This window comes from Arvicola amphibius, chromosome 12 (assembly GCF_903992535.2).
Source record: "Arvicola amphibius chromosome 12, mArvAmp1.2, whole genome shotgun sequence".
Classification (NCBI taxonomy): domain Eukaryota; kingdom Metazoa; phylum Chordata; class Mammalia; order Rodentia; family Cricetidae; genus Arvicola; species Arvicola amphibius.
The window spans coordinates 55,271,109-55,290,195 of NC_052058.2; the positions used below are offsets into that span (position 1 = coordinate 55,271,109).

Below are 19,087 nucleotides of genomic sequence, written 5' to 3' on the forward strand. Positions count from 1 at the left end.
GAAATGTTCAACACTGATCTTTGGTCATCAGGTAAATACAAACCAAAACAACTCTGAGATTTCATCTTAAACCAGGCAGAGTGGCTAAGATCAAAAACACAACTGGCAGCTCATGCTGGAGAGGATGTGGAGCAAGGGGAACACTTCTCCATTGCTGGTGGGAGTGCAAACTTTTACAGCTACTTCGGAAATCAATATGCAGTTTCTCAGATACTTGGTAAATAATCTACCTCAAGACCTAGCAATACTGCTCTTGGGCATATAACTGAAGAATGCTCAATCATACCACAAGAACACTTGCTCAACTATGTTCATAGCAGCTTTATTCATAATAGCCAGAACCTGGAAACAACCTAGATGCTCCTCAACTGACGAATGGATAAAGAAAATAAGGTATGTACTAATGGAGTATTACTCGGCTGTTAAAAAGCAATGACATCATGAAATTCTCACGCAAATGGGTGGAACTATTAAAAAATCATCCTGGATGAGGTAACCCAGACCCAGAAAGACAGACATGATATATGCTTACTTAGAAGTGGATATTAGCTAAGAAGAAAAGGGTAACCACGCTATAGTCTACAGATCTAGAGAAGTTAAGTACCAAGGGAGGCCCAAAGGTGGGGAAGGGATGCATCTCCCTGGGAAGGGAAAACAGATCTAGAGAATGGACTGGGGCTGGGGAAGATGGGAATATGAGGGACCAGAAGGGAAGGATATGGGGAGAGAGTACTGAAAGAGACAACTGGAAAGGGGGGGCATTTCAAGGTTAGGTAGAAACCTAATGCAAGGGAAACTCCCAGAAATCTACAAGGGTTATGTCAGCTGAGACTCAGCCATAGGGATATGTAGCCTGAACTGGCCATCCCCTGTGACCCGGCGGGACTTACAGTGGAAGAACTGGAACACCAATTCTAGCCATATACCCTTCAACACACAGTCTGTTCTGCCTACAAGATGTGCTGGGATAAAAGTGGTGCAGAAATTGTGGGAGTGGCTAACCAATGACTGGTCCAGCCTGAAACCCATGCTACAGGAGTGAGCCCACCCCTGACACTACCTGGAGTGCCAGGAACCAGAGGTTGGATAGCCAAGAGACCTAGGATAGCACCAAACACAACTGGCAAAAAAAAAAAAAAAAAAAAAAAAAGGAAGGAAGAGAAAAGAAAAGTCAATGTAAGATGCTTAATGATATTCTGATATAGACTGGTGCCTAGCCCAACTGTCATCAGAAAGATTTCATCCAGACTCTGACGATGGAAACAGATTCAGAGACCCCACAACCAAACATTAGGAGAAGCTTGGGGAGCTGTGCTGAAGAGAGGGAGGAAGAATTGTAGGAGCCAGATGGGTCAAGGACACCACAAGAAAACCCACAGAATCAACTAAGCTAGGCTTGTAGGGGCTCACAGAGATTGAACTGATAACCAGGGAGCCTGAACGGAACTAGGCCCTCTGCATGTGTGTTATAGTTGTGTAGGTTGGTTTTCTTGTGGGACTCCTAACAGTGGGAGCAAGGGCTGTCTCTGACGGTTTTGCCAGCCTTTGGGATCCTATTCCTCATACTAGGTTGCGTTGTCTGGCCTTAAGACATGAGGAGGTGCTTAGTCTTACTGCAACTTGATATGCCACGTTTGGAGGCCTGCCTTTTTCTGAATAGAAACAGAAAAGGAGTGAATGGGGACAGGGGTGGGGTAGGTAGGGACTAGGAAGAGAGAGGGGGAACCTGCCTGCAGCTGAGATGTAAAAATAAAATGTGGTTATCTGAAAAGATAAATTTTTTTTCTTTTTTTTTTTTTTTTTTTTTGGTTTTTCAAGACAGGGTTTCTCTGCAGCTTTTTTAGAGCCTGTCCTGGACCTAGCACTTGTAGACCAGGCTGGCCTCGAACTCACAGAGATCCGCCTGCCTCTGCCCCCCGAGTGCTGGGATTAAAGGCGTGCGCCACCACCGCCCGGCTGAAAAGATAAATTTTTAAAATGAATTTTCGACTGCCTTTTTAAAAACCATACTCTTCTTATACTCAAACTTAGTGAACTGAATAGGCAAAGGAATTTCGTTGGGAAATACGAGAAAACCTAAGCGAATCCACAAGCACTAATTTGAACCAGTATGAGAACTCAGTATTACTAAATACACAGGCTCAGCCTTGAGTCAACTAGGAACACACGATGAGAAAAAATCTTTCACAATAACACCCACAACGCCGCATGGTAGTAAAACTGACCCCCCCCCCCCAAATTACCCAGACCTTACGGGAAAAGCCTATAAAACTTTATTTACTTATTCGAGGACAATTTTTGACATCTCAGCCTCTTTTTGTGTTTCCTTCTTATGACTAACTGTATATTGCACTTTAGAAACTGGGGGGAGGGTTGAAACAGCTCGGTGGGAGAGATCTCGCCTAGCATGTCGGAGGCGCTGGTTCAATCCTCAGCTCCCCCCAAACTAACAAGCAACAGAGGTTTTCAGATATGTTAGGCTTTTTGCGGTTGTCTTGAAAACCTCCCAGTAGCTCCGCCTTCTCCCTCGGTGCTTGCACACCCTCGCTAGGTCTAGCTGTAAAACACCGGGAAGGGAAAGCACCTGCGAGCCCTCAACCCCACACTAACGGGGCACATTACGCAACAATATACAGAAAAAACACCAGGCCTTCCACGTGACAATCCCCGCCCATCAGGCGTGCAAGCCAGCCAATCGCCAGGCTCCCCGCCCGCGCCTCGCTCCTCGTTCCTCCCCGCCCCCGCGACCTCCCCACGAGGTGGAATCTTCCAGTTTCCGGCTGTTTTTCTCCCCTCTCCAACGGGGAGCCAATGCGGCTGCGCGCTGCGCCCTGATTGGCCAAGCGCAGGGCAGAAGCGCGCGCAGGCGCCCAGCTCGGTTACTAAGGGCGGGAGCCCGGCGAGGGCGCCGGCTGCTGGCTGTGCCTCTGGAGGGCGTCGAGGCCCGACGACGCCATGCCCAACCGCAGGGCCAGCCGCAATGCCTACTATTTCTTCGTGCAGGAGAAGATTCCCGAACTTCGCCGGCGAGGCCTGCCCGTGGCCCGCGTGGCTGACGCCATCCCCTACTGTTCGGCCGACTGGGCGGTGAGGCTGCAGGCAGTTGGGCTGCGGGGAGGGCGCAGAGGGGACCCGGCCTGCGGGGCGTCTGTGGAGGGGACGGGGTGAAGGGCCCTTCCCTAGGGTCGGACCAACCGACAGAACCTTCCAGATCCGGGGCGTGGAACGGACGCCTCACGGCTCCCCTCTCTGCCCCCCTCTTCTCCCAAAGCTCCTGAGGGAGGATGAGAAGGAGAAATACTCAGAAATGGCTCGGGAATGGAGAGCAGCCCAGGGAAAGGATTCTGGGCCTTCAGAGAAGCAGGTAAGGCTAGCCCCCTCCTGCCCGCCCGTGGGCTCCCCGTCAAGGTGGAGCCCGAGAACCCAGTCAGGAAGTTTCCAGACTGTGCCGAAAGCCCAGGGGATGGGGGCGGGGGAGGGGAGGGTCGGTGTTTGGGCTTACACTAAAAGGCCTCCCAGAGTCCCCTTCCATCCTTAACAGTTAGACAGCTTTTTAAACACTTGTATGTACTTAGAAGTAGTTGAACTTTTATTTTTACATGATTCCCGTTAACTCTGCTTTGAATAATTGGAATAACAAAACTTGAAGACCTGGGTTAACATTTGTAGACGCTCCAGGGGAAAAGTTGAGCAAATTCCCATGTGGTGGGGCAGTAAAGTACTAAATAGAAATCGTTTTCCAGCTCGTTTCTGTTCAGAAAGTACAAGGTCATTAATGGCATTTTTTTTTTCTTCCCTCCTGTTGTTCTTTTCTGTTGTACATGCTGAAATTTCATTCTTGAGCTGTTGGTATTGGATGGAAACTCAAAAGTTTGGTGAATTTTTTTTAATAAGGTAGATTTATGTTTTAAGTCAGGTGGATTTACAGTGTTCTGTGCTTGTGAATTTTGATCTTTCTTGTCATTATAGTTTCTTATAAAACATTTCTCTTCAGTGGGCTGGAGATGACTCAGTGATTAGGAGCACTGGCTTACTCTTACAAAGGACACAGGTTCGAGTCCCAGCACCCACATGGTGGCTCACTATCATCTGTAACTCCAGCTCCAGGGGATTCCAGTGCCCTCCTCTGGCCTCCACTGGTACTGCACACATGTGACATGTACAGGCAAACATCTGTACACATAACAAAAGAAAAGAAAAATGTTAAAAAGTTTCTCCTCAAAACTAAAACATACTGTGTGTGTGTGTGTTGTGACAGTTGGAGGCACAGTGTGCTCTGGTTTTTACTTTTCAGTGAAAACCAGACAGTGTTACAGGGCTTGGGGTTTTGTTTTCTTTCAAAAATCTTGCTTTGACACTGGCCTGGCATTTGGTGGTAAGTGACTCGGGGAAATGAGAGATGGTCAGCAGTGAACGAACGGCTATTAGCTGTAGCTGTTTATGGGCCACTCGCCTTCTTATCATGTTTATAGGCTTGCTGTTGTCTGCCACTGACTGCTGCTGTCACTGATAAATATATTTGATTTCATTGACCACAAGAGAACGCTGAAGTAGTCCAGAACAATTTTGAAGTTACTTTGTTAAATTTAAATATGTGAAATAAAGTATCTAGCAGTAGCTCTGTTTAAAGCACTTGACTGGTAATTCTCTTTCAGAAATTCATATCTACACCACTGAGAAGACCAGGCATGCTTGTACCAAAACCAAGTGTTTCTCCCCCTGACGTGTCAAGTTTATCCATAAAGAATGATCAAGGTAGAGTATTCCTAAATATTATGCTTAAATTTGGATGGCATATTGGGCAGTCAGAAAGGCCTTCTATATGGTGGGGGAAGATGGCTCAGTCAGTAAAGTGTTTGCCGTGTAAACGTGAGGACCAGCTCCCGTATGGAAAGTGAGCTGGAGAAGTAGGGAGAGTAGAGTGGCTAGCCAGCCTAGCCTGATTGGCAAGCCTCAGGTCCCATCTCGAACAAACATGGACAGCTTCCAAAGGATGACCCTAGAGATTGACTGCCTTACTTCAGGACATACCTGTGCATGGCATCCCACCCCCAAAATGTTTATATAAAATTTCGATCTTATATATCAGAATAATTGGCTATAGGGCTTAAATATTATAGCCCTAATGTTATGCAGGATAAACTAATTTGCATTTGTTGAAAAAATATTGGAAAGTTTTTTGTAACAAAGTGTGTTGGTTTCTACCACTTAATACATTATTAAACATGATTCTTAGACATATTTGTAGCTCCCACACTTAGGTTATAGAGGTAGACAGGAAGAATAAGGCCTTTGACCTATTACACAACCTGGCAAGAGAGGAGATTTTATTTGAACAACAAGAATGATAGTTTATGGATTGTTGGGTATGCTAGCCAACCTGATTTAATCACTGTACAGTTCATAAATCTATTGAAGCCCTATGGTAACCCATAAAGATATGCTACTATCATTTGCTAATTAAGGATAAAGACTTTTTGGCCAGGTGTGGTGACACATGCCTTTACCCCCAGCACTGGGGAGACAGAGACAGGAGGATCTCTGTGAGTTGGAGGCCAGCCTGGTTCACAGAGAGAGTTCCAGGACAGCCAGGGCTATACAGAAAAACCCGGTCTCACAAAAAGGGTGGGAGATAAAGAATTTTAAAATATCCTGGGGTGGACAGGCATGAAGCAAGGATGAATTATAGCACTACCCTAGAAGAGAACATAGCCAGTAAAGAGCCTTTGCTGTTTCTTCTGGCTGTTTTTGCCATCTTCTGCCTTTGTTTAGCACAAGCTTTTAACACTGGTCTTCAGTGGACAGTACTGGTCCCACATAGTTCTCGCGTATTATAGGTGGTCTTCTGTATATTAGCAGAGTACAAAAGCATAGAACTAAATCATCCATAGCTAATTTTACTTCACTTGTTCTGCTGGACTTTATTTCCCAAACCTTTTTAATTGTTGCATATATGCCACAATTCTTATTATGCAGTTGCTGAAATTCAGTGTTGCTCTATAGCTGAGTTATGTAGAAGCAAGACTGAATCATTTTGTTGCTTTATAGAAAAGATAGTTACCACTTAAATTCTTGATGAATGTGACTATAAAGTTTTTACTTGCTATAATTGAGTTTTCTTTTATAATTCACTAGATAATACAGGAACACATACCTGTACAAAAGTGGCTTTAACAGTCTTGGGTTTTATTTTGTTTTTCAGCTCTCCTTGGAGGTGTTTTTTATTTTCTGAACATTTTTAGCCATGGTGAACTACCTCCTCATTGTGAGCAGCGCTTCCTCCCTTGTGAAATTGGCTGTGTTAAATACTCCCTCCAGGAAGGTATTATAGCAGACTTCCACAGCTTTATCCATCCAGGTAAGGTCCTAAACGTGTGTGATGGTTTTAAACTGGCTTCATTTATTAGTAATCGTTTTCTTAAAAGTTGAAGTACAGTGGAGTTCTTAAAATGTGTGTAGACATAATACCTAAGTGTCAAACTATTAGGAATTAGGTGTTGACGTGGCTGGTTGATTGAATCTTTTCCTCGTCACTGAACACAGAACTCAGAGGATAGAGTACCTCAAAAATGCACAACCTGTTACTCGTTTGCCCAGGGCCTTACATCTTGGGATTCTTCTGTTTTATGCCTTGTTCTTTTCTTTCACTATCCCATCCTTCACCTTAGTAGTCTTTAGTTTGAAGCTCATACTGCATTGTAACCTTGTGAAAACCTTTTTCTGAGCAAGTTAAATCATTTGTAAAGTGTCTGTAGAAACTATTAAAACAGTATGGAGGTAGCCTGGCTCTCTAAACATCCTTAGCCATCTTCTTCCCACTATTCTATCCCCACTAAAAACAAAACAATAGCCCAGGGGACATTCAAGCCTGTGATCCCAGCAATCATTCAGGAAGAAAGATGAGGCAAGAAGATTAGGCTGCATCGATACCCTGTCTCAAAAAACAATTGAGAAGCAGATAGTTACAAAGATGTTGGATCTCTTCAGTTCCCAAGAGGATGGAGAGCAGTTAAGGGAACCACCGTATCTTTGAAGTCAAAGAGAAAATATGTCAAGATAGCAAAAAGCTTTAAAATTAATTTAGACGTCTTTTTTTCCTCAGAGGACAGCAAAGCTGATTATCTTATGCTTGTAGACATTGCTGCTTAGGACAGTCATATAGCTTTTACATTTTGTTGGTGTGTGGATTATGAAATACTGAAAAGATAAAATTTTGAGTTTTTTTTTCTTCATTCTGAAAAATTTATGTATGCCTGCAGTATAACAGGCTTTACCACCCTCAAATACCTTCATGGACCCCTAGCTAGAAGTCATTTTGCATGAATTTTTTTCTTAAGTATAATTTCCCTGGAAGGAACAGCTTGCTGTGCAAAGTAGTTTAGAAAATACGTAGAGATTATTTTAGTTATCATACCTTTGATTTAAACAGTAACAACCAAGACAGAAGCAAACAACACAAAATAACACTATGAAGTTATAATTGTATTTTAACATAATAAAGATTACCCACATTGAAACTTGGTCATCACATGAAGTATTACCATAACACAGGTAAGAAAATTTTCAGATTTCTGCTTCTCAGTGAAACACTTTGTATTGCAGGTGAAATTCCACGAGGATTTCGATTCCATTGCCAGGCTGCAAGTAAGTATAAAGGAATTGGGATAAGAGGGACTGAGGGCGTGCAGCCCTGTTAAAACTCCCTCTTTTAACATAGAAAATGTAAGATGCGGGGAATGGTAGGTGGAATGGTCTTTAAAACCTTAAACCTACACGTGTGCAGTCCTGCTCCTGGGGGCTGATCTGGGCCTCACACGTGCTAGCCACCCCTCTGCCACAGAGCTGCACCTCCCGCCCAAACTTTAAAACTTTACTGACTCACATGTATGTATGAACTCTTTTCATTCTAAGAAAGTAAGGAAACTATTGCTACATATCCTTGGAGTTCCAAGGTCAGTTGTTGGTATAGGGGCCAGGCTCTTAGGAAAATCATAGGAAGTTTCAGATTCTCTAAACTTAGACTCATTTATGAGCAATGACTATTTTAAAACTTTCTTTTAGAATTCATTCTTCAAAAATAATAGAGTTCAGAGTAGAACAGTTTTGAGTTTAGGGGTGAGGAAATCAGGCTTTTAAGTATTTTGTAACCAGAAAACTTGACTATGACTAAATTTATCTAAGATTAGAGCTAAGTTCTTACTAGAAAGAGCTCTCAACAGTTTCCCATTTGATAAAAAAATCATGTTTTATATTAAATTATGTTAGTTTTATGTTAAATTAATATTCAATATATTGTTTAGGGAACCATTTAATTCCTGCATGTACCATTTAACTTAAAAAATGTGGTCAACTAGCCTATTAGAAGTATTAGAAACAAGTGTTCGTCAGGCCTGCTGTAACAGGCATATTGTAACTTTCATAGTGCTAGTTGTGTGTGTATGTGAGTGCAGCATGCACCTGTGCAGGTCAGAGGACAGCTCTGGGGAGCCAGGTTGAGGCACAGGCCCTCTTGTTTCTGCCACTGTGAAGCAGGCTAGCTGGGTCATGAGCTTCTGGCAGATGCTGTTGCCTCTGTCCCAATCTCAAGGTAGGTATGCCCACCACCACATCCAGGTGTTTTTTTTTTTTTTAATGTGGGTTTTAAGCTTTGAACTTAGGCTTCAGGATTACAAGACAAATATTTTTACCTGTTGCACTGTCTTTGGCCCTATAATGCTGTTTTTACTGCATATATTTTGTACTTTCCCTTCATATTATTGAATTTGTGTGCCTTGGTTAAAAAAAAAGAAAAGAAAAGAAAAGAAAAAAATATGGATCTGTTATTTTCCTTGGAACCAAAGTTGTGGGCTAAAGAGTTTAAGAGATTTTTCCTTTTTTAGTTATGCTTCCTTATGTATTTTAAAATTCGAAAAGAAGCTTATACAGAAAATCACTTCATAATCTCCCTCGCAAGTTACGTTATTTAAGGGCACTGTGCTCCTAAGTAGATGGTAGTTAAAACAAATGGAGGAGCTGGAGAGGTGGCTCACACTAAGGAGCACTCTGTGCTCTTCTAAAGGACAGGAGTTCAGTTTTAAGCACCTACATCAAGCAGCTCACAGCTGTCTAATTTAGGGGATCCTTTGCCTCTTCTGGCCTCTACAGGCACCTACTCAACATTCGCAGGCATACACACATAGACATAAATAAAAATAAGTCTTTCTTTAAAATCCAGAAATGGAACCAGGTACAGTAGCTCATGCTTCTAATTCTAGAGCTTGGAAGACTCAAGACACCCGCAGTTTGAGGCTAGCATGGGCTACAGAGAGTTCATTGCCAGCCTGTGCCACAGGGCAAGACTTTATCGAAACTCAACAAACAAAAATCCTAAACACAGATTTTATGAAACCTAATTTCAAATTTAATTTTCATGTTTGTACTTGAAAACCTAATTTTGGTTCATCATTTGAATGAACACATTGCCTTCCTGCTGTGTGTCACTGATTGTTGAGAGTGTCACTGGCTTGCCATGTCCTTCCTACCTCAGTGCAAATAAAACCTTCTATTGCATGATTCTAAAACCGTTCTATTGTATGTTTAAGCAGTATTTTCACATTAACACAAAGCATCTTTCCTTTTTAAAGGTTGTTTCTATCTCATATATCTTAGTAAAGGCCAGAAACAGTTTCTTTTTTCTCATGCTGAGGATCAAATCTAGGCAGTCTTGTTCAGCTAGGCAAAGGCCCTCCTGATGTGCTGCATCCACAGCTGGGAATGACTTCTTAATTTATTATTCCAGCTAATTGGAGCAGGATAGTATTTCTTATTCAGACAAACTTAAGATGTTTGGAGCTTGCCAATTTAAGCATGTCTTAAGTTGCCAATTAAATAACCCTGGGAAATCTGCCAATTAAATAAGTGATGGTGAGAGTGACAGCTGTGTTGACGTAGTACCTAAAAATGCCTGTGCTAATGTGAGTGCACTGATTGGGAGAAGACAGGGGAGCACAGAATAGTACACCAAGTCAAATTTATGTGTTGGTGTGCTTTATTTAAGCAGTAGCCAGCAGACATCCACATAGATTTCTCAGAGCTATCATAGATGGCTCAGTGGGTAAAAGTGCTTGCCATCAAACCTGATGACCTGAGTTCGATCCCCAAGACCCACATGTACTTCCTCCCTAAACAAATAACTAACAAGTGCTGCCTGGTGTTTCCGGAACTGTGGAGTGAAGTGACTGTTTTATGGGTGGGCACTATAGTTAGTCATGTTAGCACAGTAAAGAATTCAGGACTGGAAGACACTTGAGTGCGGAGTCCAGTGACAGCTCCTTCCCCACTTAGGTTCCTCTAAAAGGTGCTTCAGCTCTTGACTTTCCTCCCTCACTTGAGCCAGAGAGTTCAACTTCTGTTCATTTCACTGGTTAATGGTTTTTCTTTAAAGAAGTTCTGCTTTAAAAGAAGCAAAGCTTTGAATCCTGATTGCAGCTTTCTATATGAAAGGTCCTTTGGCTTTTCAAATGCATTAAATACAAAGAATGTGCACTGACTTACAGTGTAGAATATTAATGAGCAGCAGTGTGCTCCCCAGTCAGCTGACAACAGCAGTCCCCAGCACCACTGGCAGTCTCTCTCTCCTCTCTCCCCCCGGTCCTTTGCAAGAGAAGTGTTCTGAATTCTGTTAGTCATTCATTTCTGAATAATTTTACTATGTGTATGTATATATTCATTTAAATACGTTTTTGTTTTTATAGATATGTACCTATATTTTAAGTATATTATCTTCTCATTTTTCTACTTGATATTCTTACATTGTGTGTTTATTACATTACATATCTGTTTATTGCTACATTGCGTGAAAGTGGCTTTTCTCAGCCTTAGCCTTGCATTGTTCACTCCATATGAGGCATCTCTTAAGTCTCAGTACTGGGTGCTGAGCCCTAGGTCTTGTGCATGCTACGCAAGTACTCTACCACTGAGCTACTTCTCTAGCCCTGTGTGGTACCTTTTAATAAGCACAAGTGTTGGGTTCTAGTTTAGCAAGTCAGCCAATTTTTTTTTATCAACTGTGAATCTTTGTGTCTTAATACACTACCTGAAGGTTTAGTCTATTTTCTTCTAAAATTTGCAGATTCTTTTTTTTTTGTATCTGATGCTTATTCTACCTGGAATTGACTTGTGTATGCTATGAGGTGGCAATTTCACTGTTTTCTCCTGCAGACAACCAGTATCTTGGCATTGTTACTCAATAACCTGCTTTTCCCCAATATGTAGTGTCTTTTAGGTCAAACCATACCTCTACTTGTTTTCTATTATTGGTCTATTAGCATGGGGGTGTGTGTCTTGTCTATCATATTCTTGATTAAGCATAATGGTTTGAAACTCTTTAGATAGCTCCCCTGACTTTGTTCTGTAATATCATAGCTATTTCTGACCTCTTTTTCATCCACAATTTAGAATCAGCTTTTCGTGACCACCTGTAAATATTTAGGTCATTTTGAAGAAAATAGCCTTCATAATGTTGCTTTTCCATCTGTGGACATGAACAGCTTGTTTCTTTAGGTCCATACTTTCTTTAATATAGTTATTGTTAACGATCTTAATAGCATTTGCTAATTTTATTTGAGATGGGATCTCACCTTGGCTGACCTAGAATTCCCTACATAGAACAGGTTATCATCATATTTGGAGCAGTCCTCGTGTCTCTGCCTCCTGAGTGCCTGCATCACCATGAGGCTTTTTGTTGTCTTGTAAGTGCTGTGTTTTGAATTGCATCTTCTGGTTGTTTACTTGGTTTTGCATTGTATGAAGGCTATGATCTCTATTTCCAGTTTTCACCAACAGGTTCTTCGCTATAGTTTCCTCTTTCCTGACTGCCCTTATTTTTGCTGTACACACTTTATCAGAGTGAAGAACTTCCTTCTGTTTCCAACTTGATTATGGATTAAATATTTTAATAAGGATGATCTTTCAAAATCTCCAGTGTTTTATTTGTATGATGATTTACCAAAGTTAAACTGGTTTTGCCCTTTAGAGCAAACCCAACATAGTAATCATACATCTCTTAATTGTTGAGTTTGACTTGCTCGTGATTGTCTATGCATTTTATGTTGCTGTTGACGTCTGATTTGGTTGTTGAAGTTATTTTGCTATAATGAAAGATGAGGGAAAATGGATTGGGGAATATATTTTCATTACTTTTAAATTTGGTTTCTGGGTGTGTGGAAAGTATAAATGAGTTTATTTCTTTGAACAGAAGAGGCCTAGTTATTTTACAGACTTGTATTAATAATCCTATTACAATTACTTTTATTGGTCTGTTTTCATAGTCTCTTGGTTATCATGTTTGTTAGATATACCCGTCCTGTGCACTGTGTGTGAGTGAGTGTGTTATTATACCCAAAATGTTTATGTTATGTCTGGCAGAAAACTAGAGTGAGGGGCATCTAAGATTACCTTAGTGCATGAACAGGGATTGAGGTAATTTAAATTATGCTTCAGATTTTACAAGGACTAATCCATCTTTTTAATGAAAAGAGAGAGAAAAGACAGATTACCACCAAAGAATTATACATAGAATTTGTAGCATAAGCAGTGGAAATCAGAAAATAATAGATTTTATTAATATTTTTATATAGGGTATCTTGTAACCAAGTATGGCCTAAGACTCTATGTAGAGATGACCTTGATTTTCTGGTCTTCCTGCCTCAGCCTCCCAAGTGCTATAACTACAGATATGCACCACCATGTTTAACATTTTATTTAATGTTAATAGGAGAAAATACCTTACATTTTTATTGAGTCTGCTAAAAATTCTGTCTGGTGTCCGAGTCTTTAAATCTTTCCTTCCTCAGCTCTCCAGTGTCTATTCCCTTCCAAGATTCCGGCTCCTAATTCCCCATTGCATTGCTCTGTAGTACTTTAGACATTCTACTTGTTGAGCTTTTCCTCTGTAGTTGTGCAAAGCTGAACTTTTTTATATATTTTTTTATAGTTTTGCAATTTTATATTTATATATCAAAGTTGAGTAACTTAATAGGAATTTTGTTCAAACATAGTTTTTTCTTTTAAAATCAGTACGTAGTAACTTCCACACCAAAGAAACTTTTTATGAACTTCATTTTGGTTCTCCTTCCTGCCTCTGTGTACCTACCTGCTTTTACACAGACTGTGTGAAAAGAAGGAATTTCAGAGTAACTTCATCAGAAAGGGATTACTTGCTTTTTGAAACACTGATAGTGGGCTTAGGAATTGTGATCATAGGTTCTGAAAGCACTTTGCTAAACCATTAGCAGTTTCTAGAACTGACAAGTGATCTAAAACAAGCCTTTACAATTTCCCAACTTCTTACTCCTTTATCAGTAAGTCTTAACTGCTGTACATATTTGTACTGCTCATATCTTCAAGGATACCTACATTATTTTGTGGGTATCATCTGAATTTACTTGGCCTTTTATTTTTACTTGGAGGTGTGGGGTTCTTCTTCATACTGGCTTTTTAAAAATGATTGTTTAATGTGTATGGGTATTAAGAGGAGACTACAGAGACTCACAGAAATAGTTAATGAACAGTGAAGTCATTATTATATAGGGGACTGCGTCCTCTAGAACTGGAGTTACAAATGGTTGTTAGCCACTGTGTCGATGATGAGATTAGAGCCTGAGGCTAGAGCGATTTGATCACTGGTTATAAAATGCTTGCTGCACAAGTGTGGGGCCAAGAGTTTAGACATCCAGAACCTACCTAAATGCCCAGTGCCTGTAATTCCAGCCTTAGGCAGAGACAGCAGATCCCCAGAGACTAGTCATATTAGCAAGCACTGAGTTTGATTGAATGACCCTGCCACAGTGAATAAGGTCGAAGAGATCAAGGATGATTCCTGATAACACTCTCCGGCCTCCTCATTCACACACACACCATTCAGGCAGGCAGACAGACAGGCAGGCGCGCGCGCGCGCGCACACACACACACACACACACACACACACACACACACACCCACCCCAGACAGGCAGGTGTAGAAGGGAACGGCGGGCTGTGTCCCGCCACCTGGCTAGCTTTACCCAAAATAATTATACAGAAACTGTATTCATTTAAATACTGCCTGGCCCATAGTTTCAGCCTCTTATTGGCTAATTCTCTCATCTTCCTTTAACCCACATTTAGTAATCTGTGTAGCACCACGAGGTGTGGCTTACCAGGAGAGATCTTAACCTGCGTCCATCTCAGAGAGGAGAATCATGGTGACTCACTATGGCGACTGCCTGAAGCTTCTCCCCAGCTCTCCCAGAATTCTGTTCTGTCTATTCCACCTACCTAATTTTCTGTTCTCTTAAAGGGCCAAGGCAGTTTTCTTTATTAATTAACCAATGAAAGTAACATAGACAGATAACTCTCCTCCATCATTTCCCCTTTTTCTGTTTAAACAAAAAAGAAAGGCTTCAACTTTAACATAGCAAAATTACATATAACAAAACAGTTATCAAGTATTACAGTTACAATATTTAAATCTATTTTATCTTTTATCATAACTAAGGAAAGCTATAACTATCTATTTATTCTTCAACTCCATCAAAGACTCCAGAAGAATATAATATTACCTAAGTAAACAAGTCATATGCAACTTTCAAACTCTAGAAATGACAGAGACAACTCGCTGCCTGGACAGTCACCCAAAGTTCCTCTGTACCGTTGGGGCATCCATCTTCAGCCTACAGGCCCATAAGTATCCAGCAGACATTTCCATGAAGCAGGAAATTCCAAAGACAGTTCAGTCACTTTCTGCTGTGTCCTGCAGAACGTCTCACAGACTCTTTCATGAATCAGGAACCCTGAAGGACCATCTCACCTTTAGGCAAGTTCAGCAGTCCTCTCTCTGTGGGTTCCTTGTGTCCAGTTTATGCAACAGTCCAGGCAAGAGCAGTTTCTTGCCCAAATGGCTATCAAACTCCATAAGGAGCCTCTTCGATGCCCATCTTCCTCTTGAAGTAGATTGGTGCTGCCAGGAGCAGACGTGTCTCATTGTCGTGAAAAGCCCTAAGTTATTAAAACATTAAATGCCATGTTCTGTAGTCTTTGAAAGATATGAAGAATGCCTATCTGAAATATATCTATGCACATCTAGAAAATCTAACTAAAATGACTACAAACTTGACTATTATCGATGATTATCCATTAACAACCTATATTTCCTAATTATACATTACAGTTTTTAAAATGAACTACACAATCAAAATAGCTTAATCAAGATCAGAAATACATATACATATAACAAATTGACCTTAAAATCATACCATTGCAAATTATTCATATCTATATCATCTCCCCCTTTAAATGTAAAAGAACATTTATAAACAATATTTGGGAATATGGGCGCAGTTATTTCTCTCCAAACTGCTTCCTGCTGAATGGGGGCGCTGTTATTTAGGTCTTTCATGGTGTAACCTGTGTGCTAGGTTCCTCTCAGTTGGCAGTTGAGTGAAGTAATTTTTTGAAGATGTTCACAGCAACCTTTCAGGAGGGCGTGGTCTATCATACCATATTGGGATAGAAGCAATCCACAGAGTCTCGTCCTCTGTGAAAACAAAAGAAGAAACTCTTTTCCAAAGCATCATGTTCTTAGATCCAAATCCTGAAGTCATACCGTTAAGATGTCCATTCTGGTCTAGACTGGCAGCCCATATAATGAAATGTCTCTCTGTATTTAGCTCCTTTACAGTCAAAAATTTCAAAGAAAACACAATAAAATACATAATCCAGACTCTCTGTGAATTTTCCATTTTTACGTGGCTTATTTTTACTCTTTCACTTCTTTTAATCTATAACTATCTGTACTCTGTCTCTTTAAAGACTTTACCCTTTTTTAAGGCATTAACTTTATTTTTTATATTTTTTCTTCTCTCTCTCTCAAGCCTACATACATTTAGCCAACATTGTGACCCATATGGGGGTCTTCTATGTCTGAATCTGTCCTATTGTGAATCTGTAATTTTTTTACTGTTCAGAAACATGTTTGATTTGCGCCTTTAAGTCGCTAAGCGCTTAAGACTCTAAGCTTTGACATTCCTGGGTCAAAAACAGATACTGTGAGCTTGCCCTGCCCAGTCCAACATGGTGGAGCTGCTTGTGACTGAATCAGTTGCATTTCTGGGCTGCAGAGTGGCAAGCTGTTCTGGATGTTGGCTCCACCTCTCTCCAATTTCAAAATGGAGGACATACCATTTTCTAGTAGCTCTGGGGCCGCCAGGTAGGAGCCGCAGTCAGCACTTTAATTCTGAGACTGAGCGTGCAGCACAGAAACTCTTTTCATCCAAGTTACAGCCAAATCTGACACGCAGAGCACTGTGCAGTCTGAAAACATCTCTCTGTATTGTGGCAGGAATCCGCCATGCTCTTCTGCCTGCCTAAGCCTGATTCCGCCATCTGCCCAGGTGCAGGCAGGGATCTCTGAGCCTTTGGACCAGTCTCAGTGCACTCTCCTTCCGATCCCAAGCGGGAACACAAATATCCAGGCCCATAAAAGCCACTGAAATGCTTTAAAGCCAGAGTTTGCGCTGGCAGCGCAGCACAGGAAGCCGCGTTTTAAAATGACTCAGCCTTTTCTCTGCTGCTATTGCCGAAACAGGAAATCTCTCTACAGCACGTCCAGGCAAACAGCAAAAAGCTGTGTTAAACTCTCTCTCTCCTTTATTTAAAGCCCTCTCAGGTTTTTAAGTGGATTTAGTCACCACGTTGGAGCACCAGTCTGTAGAAGGGAACGGCGGGCTGTGTCCCGCCACCTGGCTAGCTTTACCCAAAATAATTATACAGAAACTGTATTCATTTAAATACTGCCTGGCCCATAGTTTCAGCCTCTTATTGGCTAATTCTCTCATCTTCCTTTAACCCATATTTAGTAATCTGTGTAGCACCACGAGGTGTGACTTACCAGGAGAGATCTTAACCTGCGTCCATCTCAGAGAGGAGAATCATGGTGACTCACTATGGCGACTGCCTGAAGCTTCTCCCCAGCTCTCCCAGAATTCTGTTCTGTCTATTCCACCTACCTAATTTTCTGTTCTCTTAAAGGGCCAAGGCAGTTTTCTTTATTAATTAACCAATGAAAGTAACATAGACAGATAACTCTCCTCCATCAGGCAGGCATGCGCGCACACACACACACACACACACACACACACACGTGCACGAAAAAGAAAAATCAGTACTACTCTGAAGCCCCCAGCCTTATTTAACAAAATATTTTTGAAACACACCATGGGAACAGTGCAAACACTATGAACTTGGTCATTAAGAAACTTGGGTTCAATAATGACTTCACTGTTCATTAACTATTTCTGGGAGTCTCTGTAGTCTCCTCTTAATTTATGTATGTGTTTCCCACCTCCATAAGATTCTGGGTTCAAGTCTGTAAAGTACCTAATGAGAACCAGGCTTGATAGAAACGTGCATGGGTAAACTACCCACTGCTCTCCTCCTGTATTCCTATTCCCACCCTGATAATACTTGTCTTGCTCAGTGGCTGAACTTCTACCTCTTTATTTCCCTCAGGTGATTCTAGTCACAAGATTCCTATTTCAAACTTTGAATTCGGGCATGACCAAGCAACTGTGTTAAAAAACCTTTATAAATTTATTCATCCAAACCCAGGGAATTGGCCACCTATTTACTGCAAGGTAATATCCAATAAGATGTTTTTAAGATGCCCATTTAGACACCAGAAGAATTGAAAAGGCACTAAAAGAATTTCAGTTTTGTGTAAACAGAGACTGTGCTTTTGTTTCCTGGCCATTGGTTAATAAAGAAGCTGCTTTGGCCTGTGGCAAGGCAGAATATAGGTAGGTGGGAAAACTAAACTGAATGCAGGAAGAAAGAAGGTGAGTCAACAGGCACCATTTAGCTGCCAAGGAAGAAAGATGCTAGTAAGCCACAGCCTCATGGCGATACACAGATTAATAGAAATGGGTTAATTTAAGATGTAAGAGTTAGCTAGGAATACACCTAAACCATTGGCCAAATAGTGTTGTAATTAATATAGTTTCTGTGTTATTATTTTGGTCTGGGTGGCTGGGAAACAAAATTACAGTCTTCGTTTACAGTTTTGTGTTAGTTACATGTTTTAAAACATGCTCATTCTGAATTTATTTGTGTGTAATTAGTATGGCCTTTAAATCACTAATTTTGGAGGCAACAAAAGCTGAGTATAGTATTTTTTAAACTTCCTCCTGAAATACCTACAGTATCTTTTTAGCCTAACAAATGGATAATCATTCCCTTAACCCTTGTTTTGTGATGTTTAGAAAAGACATTTTTATCTAAAATTTTCCAGGATAATAGTGAAGAATTGGGTCCTAAACTTACTGCATATTATAAATATTACCATGACCAGATCCCATATTCTGAAAATTGACTTTGTCTTTGGTCCACCCTAAGTCTCACTTGCTTTTCATAAACTGTATTAAAATTTTTATACATATGTATATATGTATATATAACCATTAATTATAGCAGTAATATTTTTTAATGTATGCTATTATATAATTTTTAGTGTCTGTCTTTGATACACATACACAAGTTTGAAAGGACAGTGTTAATGAAAATAATTCTAAAAAGGAGAAAATACAAGTAATGATTTTCCTTCTACAGTCTGATGATAGAGCCAGAGTCAACTGGTGTTTGAAGCGTATGGAGCGGACATCAGGTAAGTAGAACCTCGATCATGCAGGAAGCATAGTCTATACTTTGGTTTTGACGTACATGTTCTGTGTGCCCAAATTCACTAATTATATTTTTCTGTTTACTAATGGAAGAAATCAGGCAAGATCTAGAACTTCTCACTGTAGAGGACCTTGTAGTGGGAATCTACCAGCAAAAATTCCTCAAGGAACCCTCTAAGACCTGGGTTAGAAGCCTCCTAGATGTGGCCATGTGGGACTATTCTAGCAACACAAGGTATTGATAATGATTTTGTAATTCACTGATGGTAGTTTCTTTTTTGAACTACATTCTTAGAAAATAGGCTTGGACTAGGTTTTGGGTTTGTGACTTTTGGGTTGTTTTACCTTTTGTGAATCACTTTTCAGTTAAACCTTGTAAACTTAGAAAACAGTTT

At 40.8% G+C, this 19,087-nt stretch overlaps 1 protein-coding gene across 2 annotated transcripts in view; it reads left to right on the plus strand.

The window, feature by feature from the left end:
* Window positions 1–346: 346 nt before the first annotated feature.
* The window catches only part of Mael (maelstrom spermatogenic transposon silencer), a 32,519-nt gene continuing 13,778 nt past the window's right edge, over window positions 347–19,087 (plus strand). The window contains exons 1-9 of one of the 2 annotated variants that reach the window (XM_038349790.1): window positions 347–393; window positions 3,004–3,087; window positions 3,272–3,364; window positions 4,656–4,755; window positions 6,203–6,358; window positions 7,603–7,644; window positions 17,527–17,651; window positions 18,622–18,676; window positions 18,786–18,927. In XM_038349790.1, the coding sequence (XP_038205718.1) occupies window positions 376–393; window positions 3,004–3,087; window positions 3,272–3,364; window positions 4,656–4,755; window positions 6,203–6,358; window positions 7,603–7,644; window positions 17,527–17,651; window positions 18,622–18,676; window positions 18,786–18,927 (815 nt within the window). In that variant the 5' untranslated portion in view covers window positions 347–375. Of the gene's footprint in view, window positions 394–2,904; window positions 3,088–3,271; window positions 3,365–4,655; window positions 4,756–6,202; window positions 6,359–7,602; window positions 7,645–17,526; window positions 17,652–18,621; window positions 18,677–18,785; window positions 18,928–19,087 lie in introns of those variants that run through there. The other variant, XM_038349789.1, reaches the window with a different exon arrangement.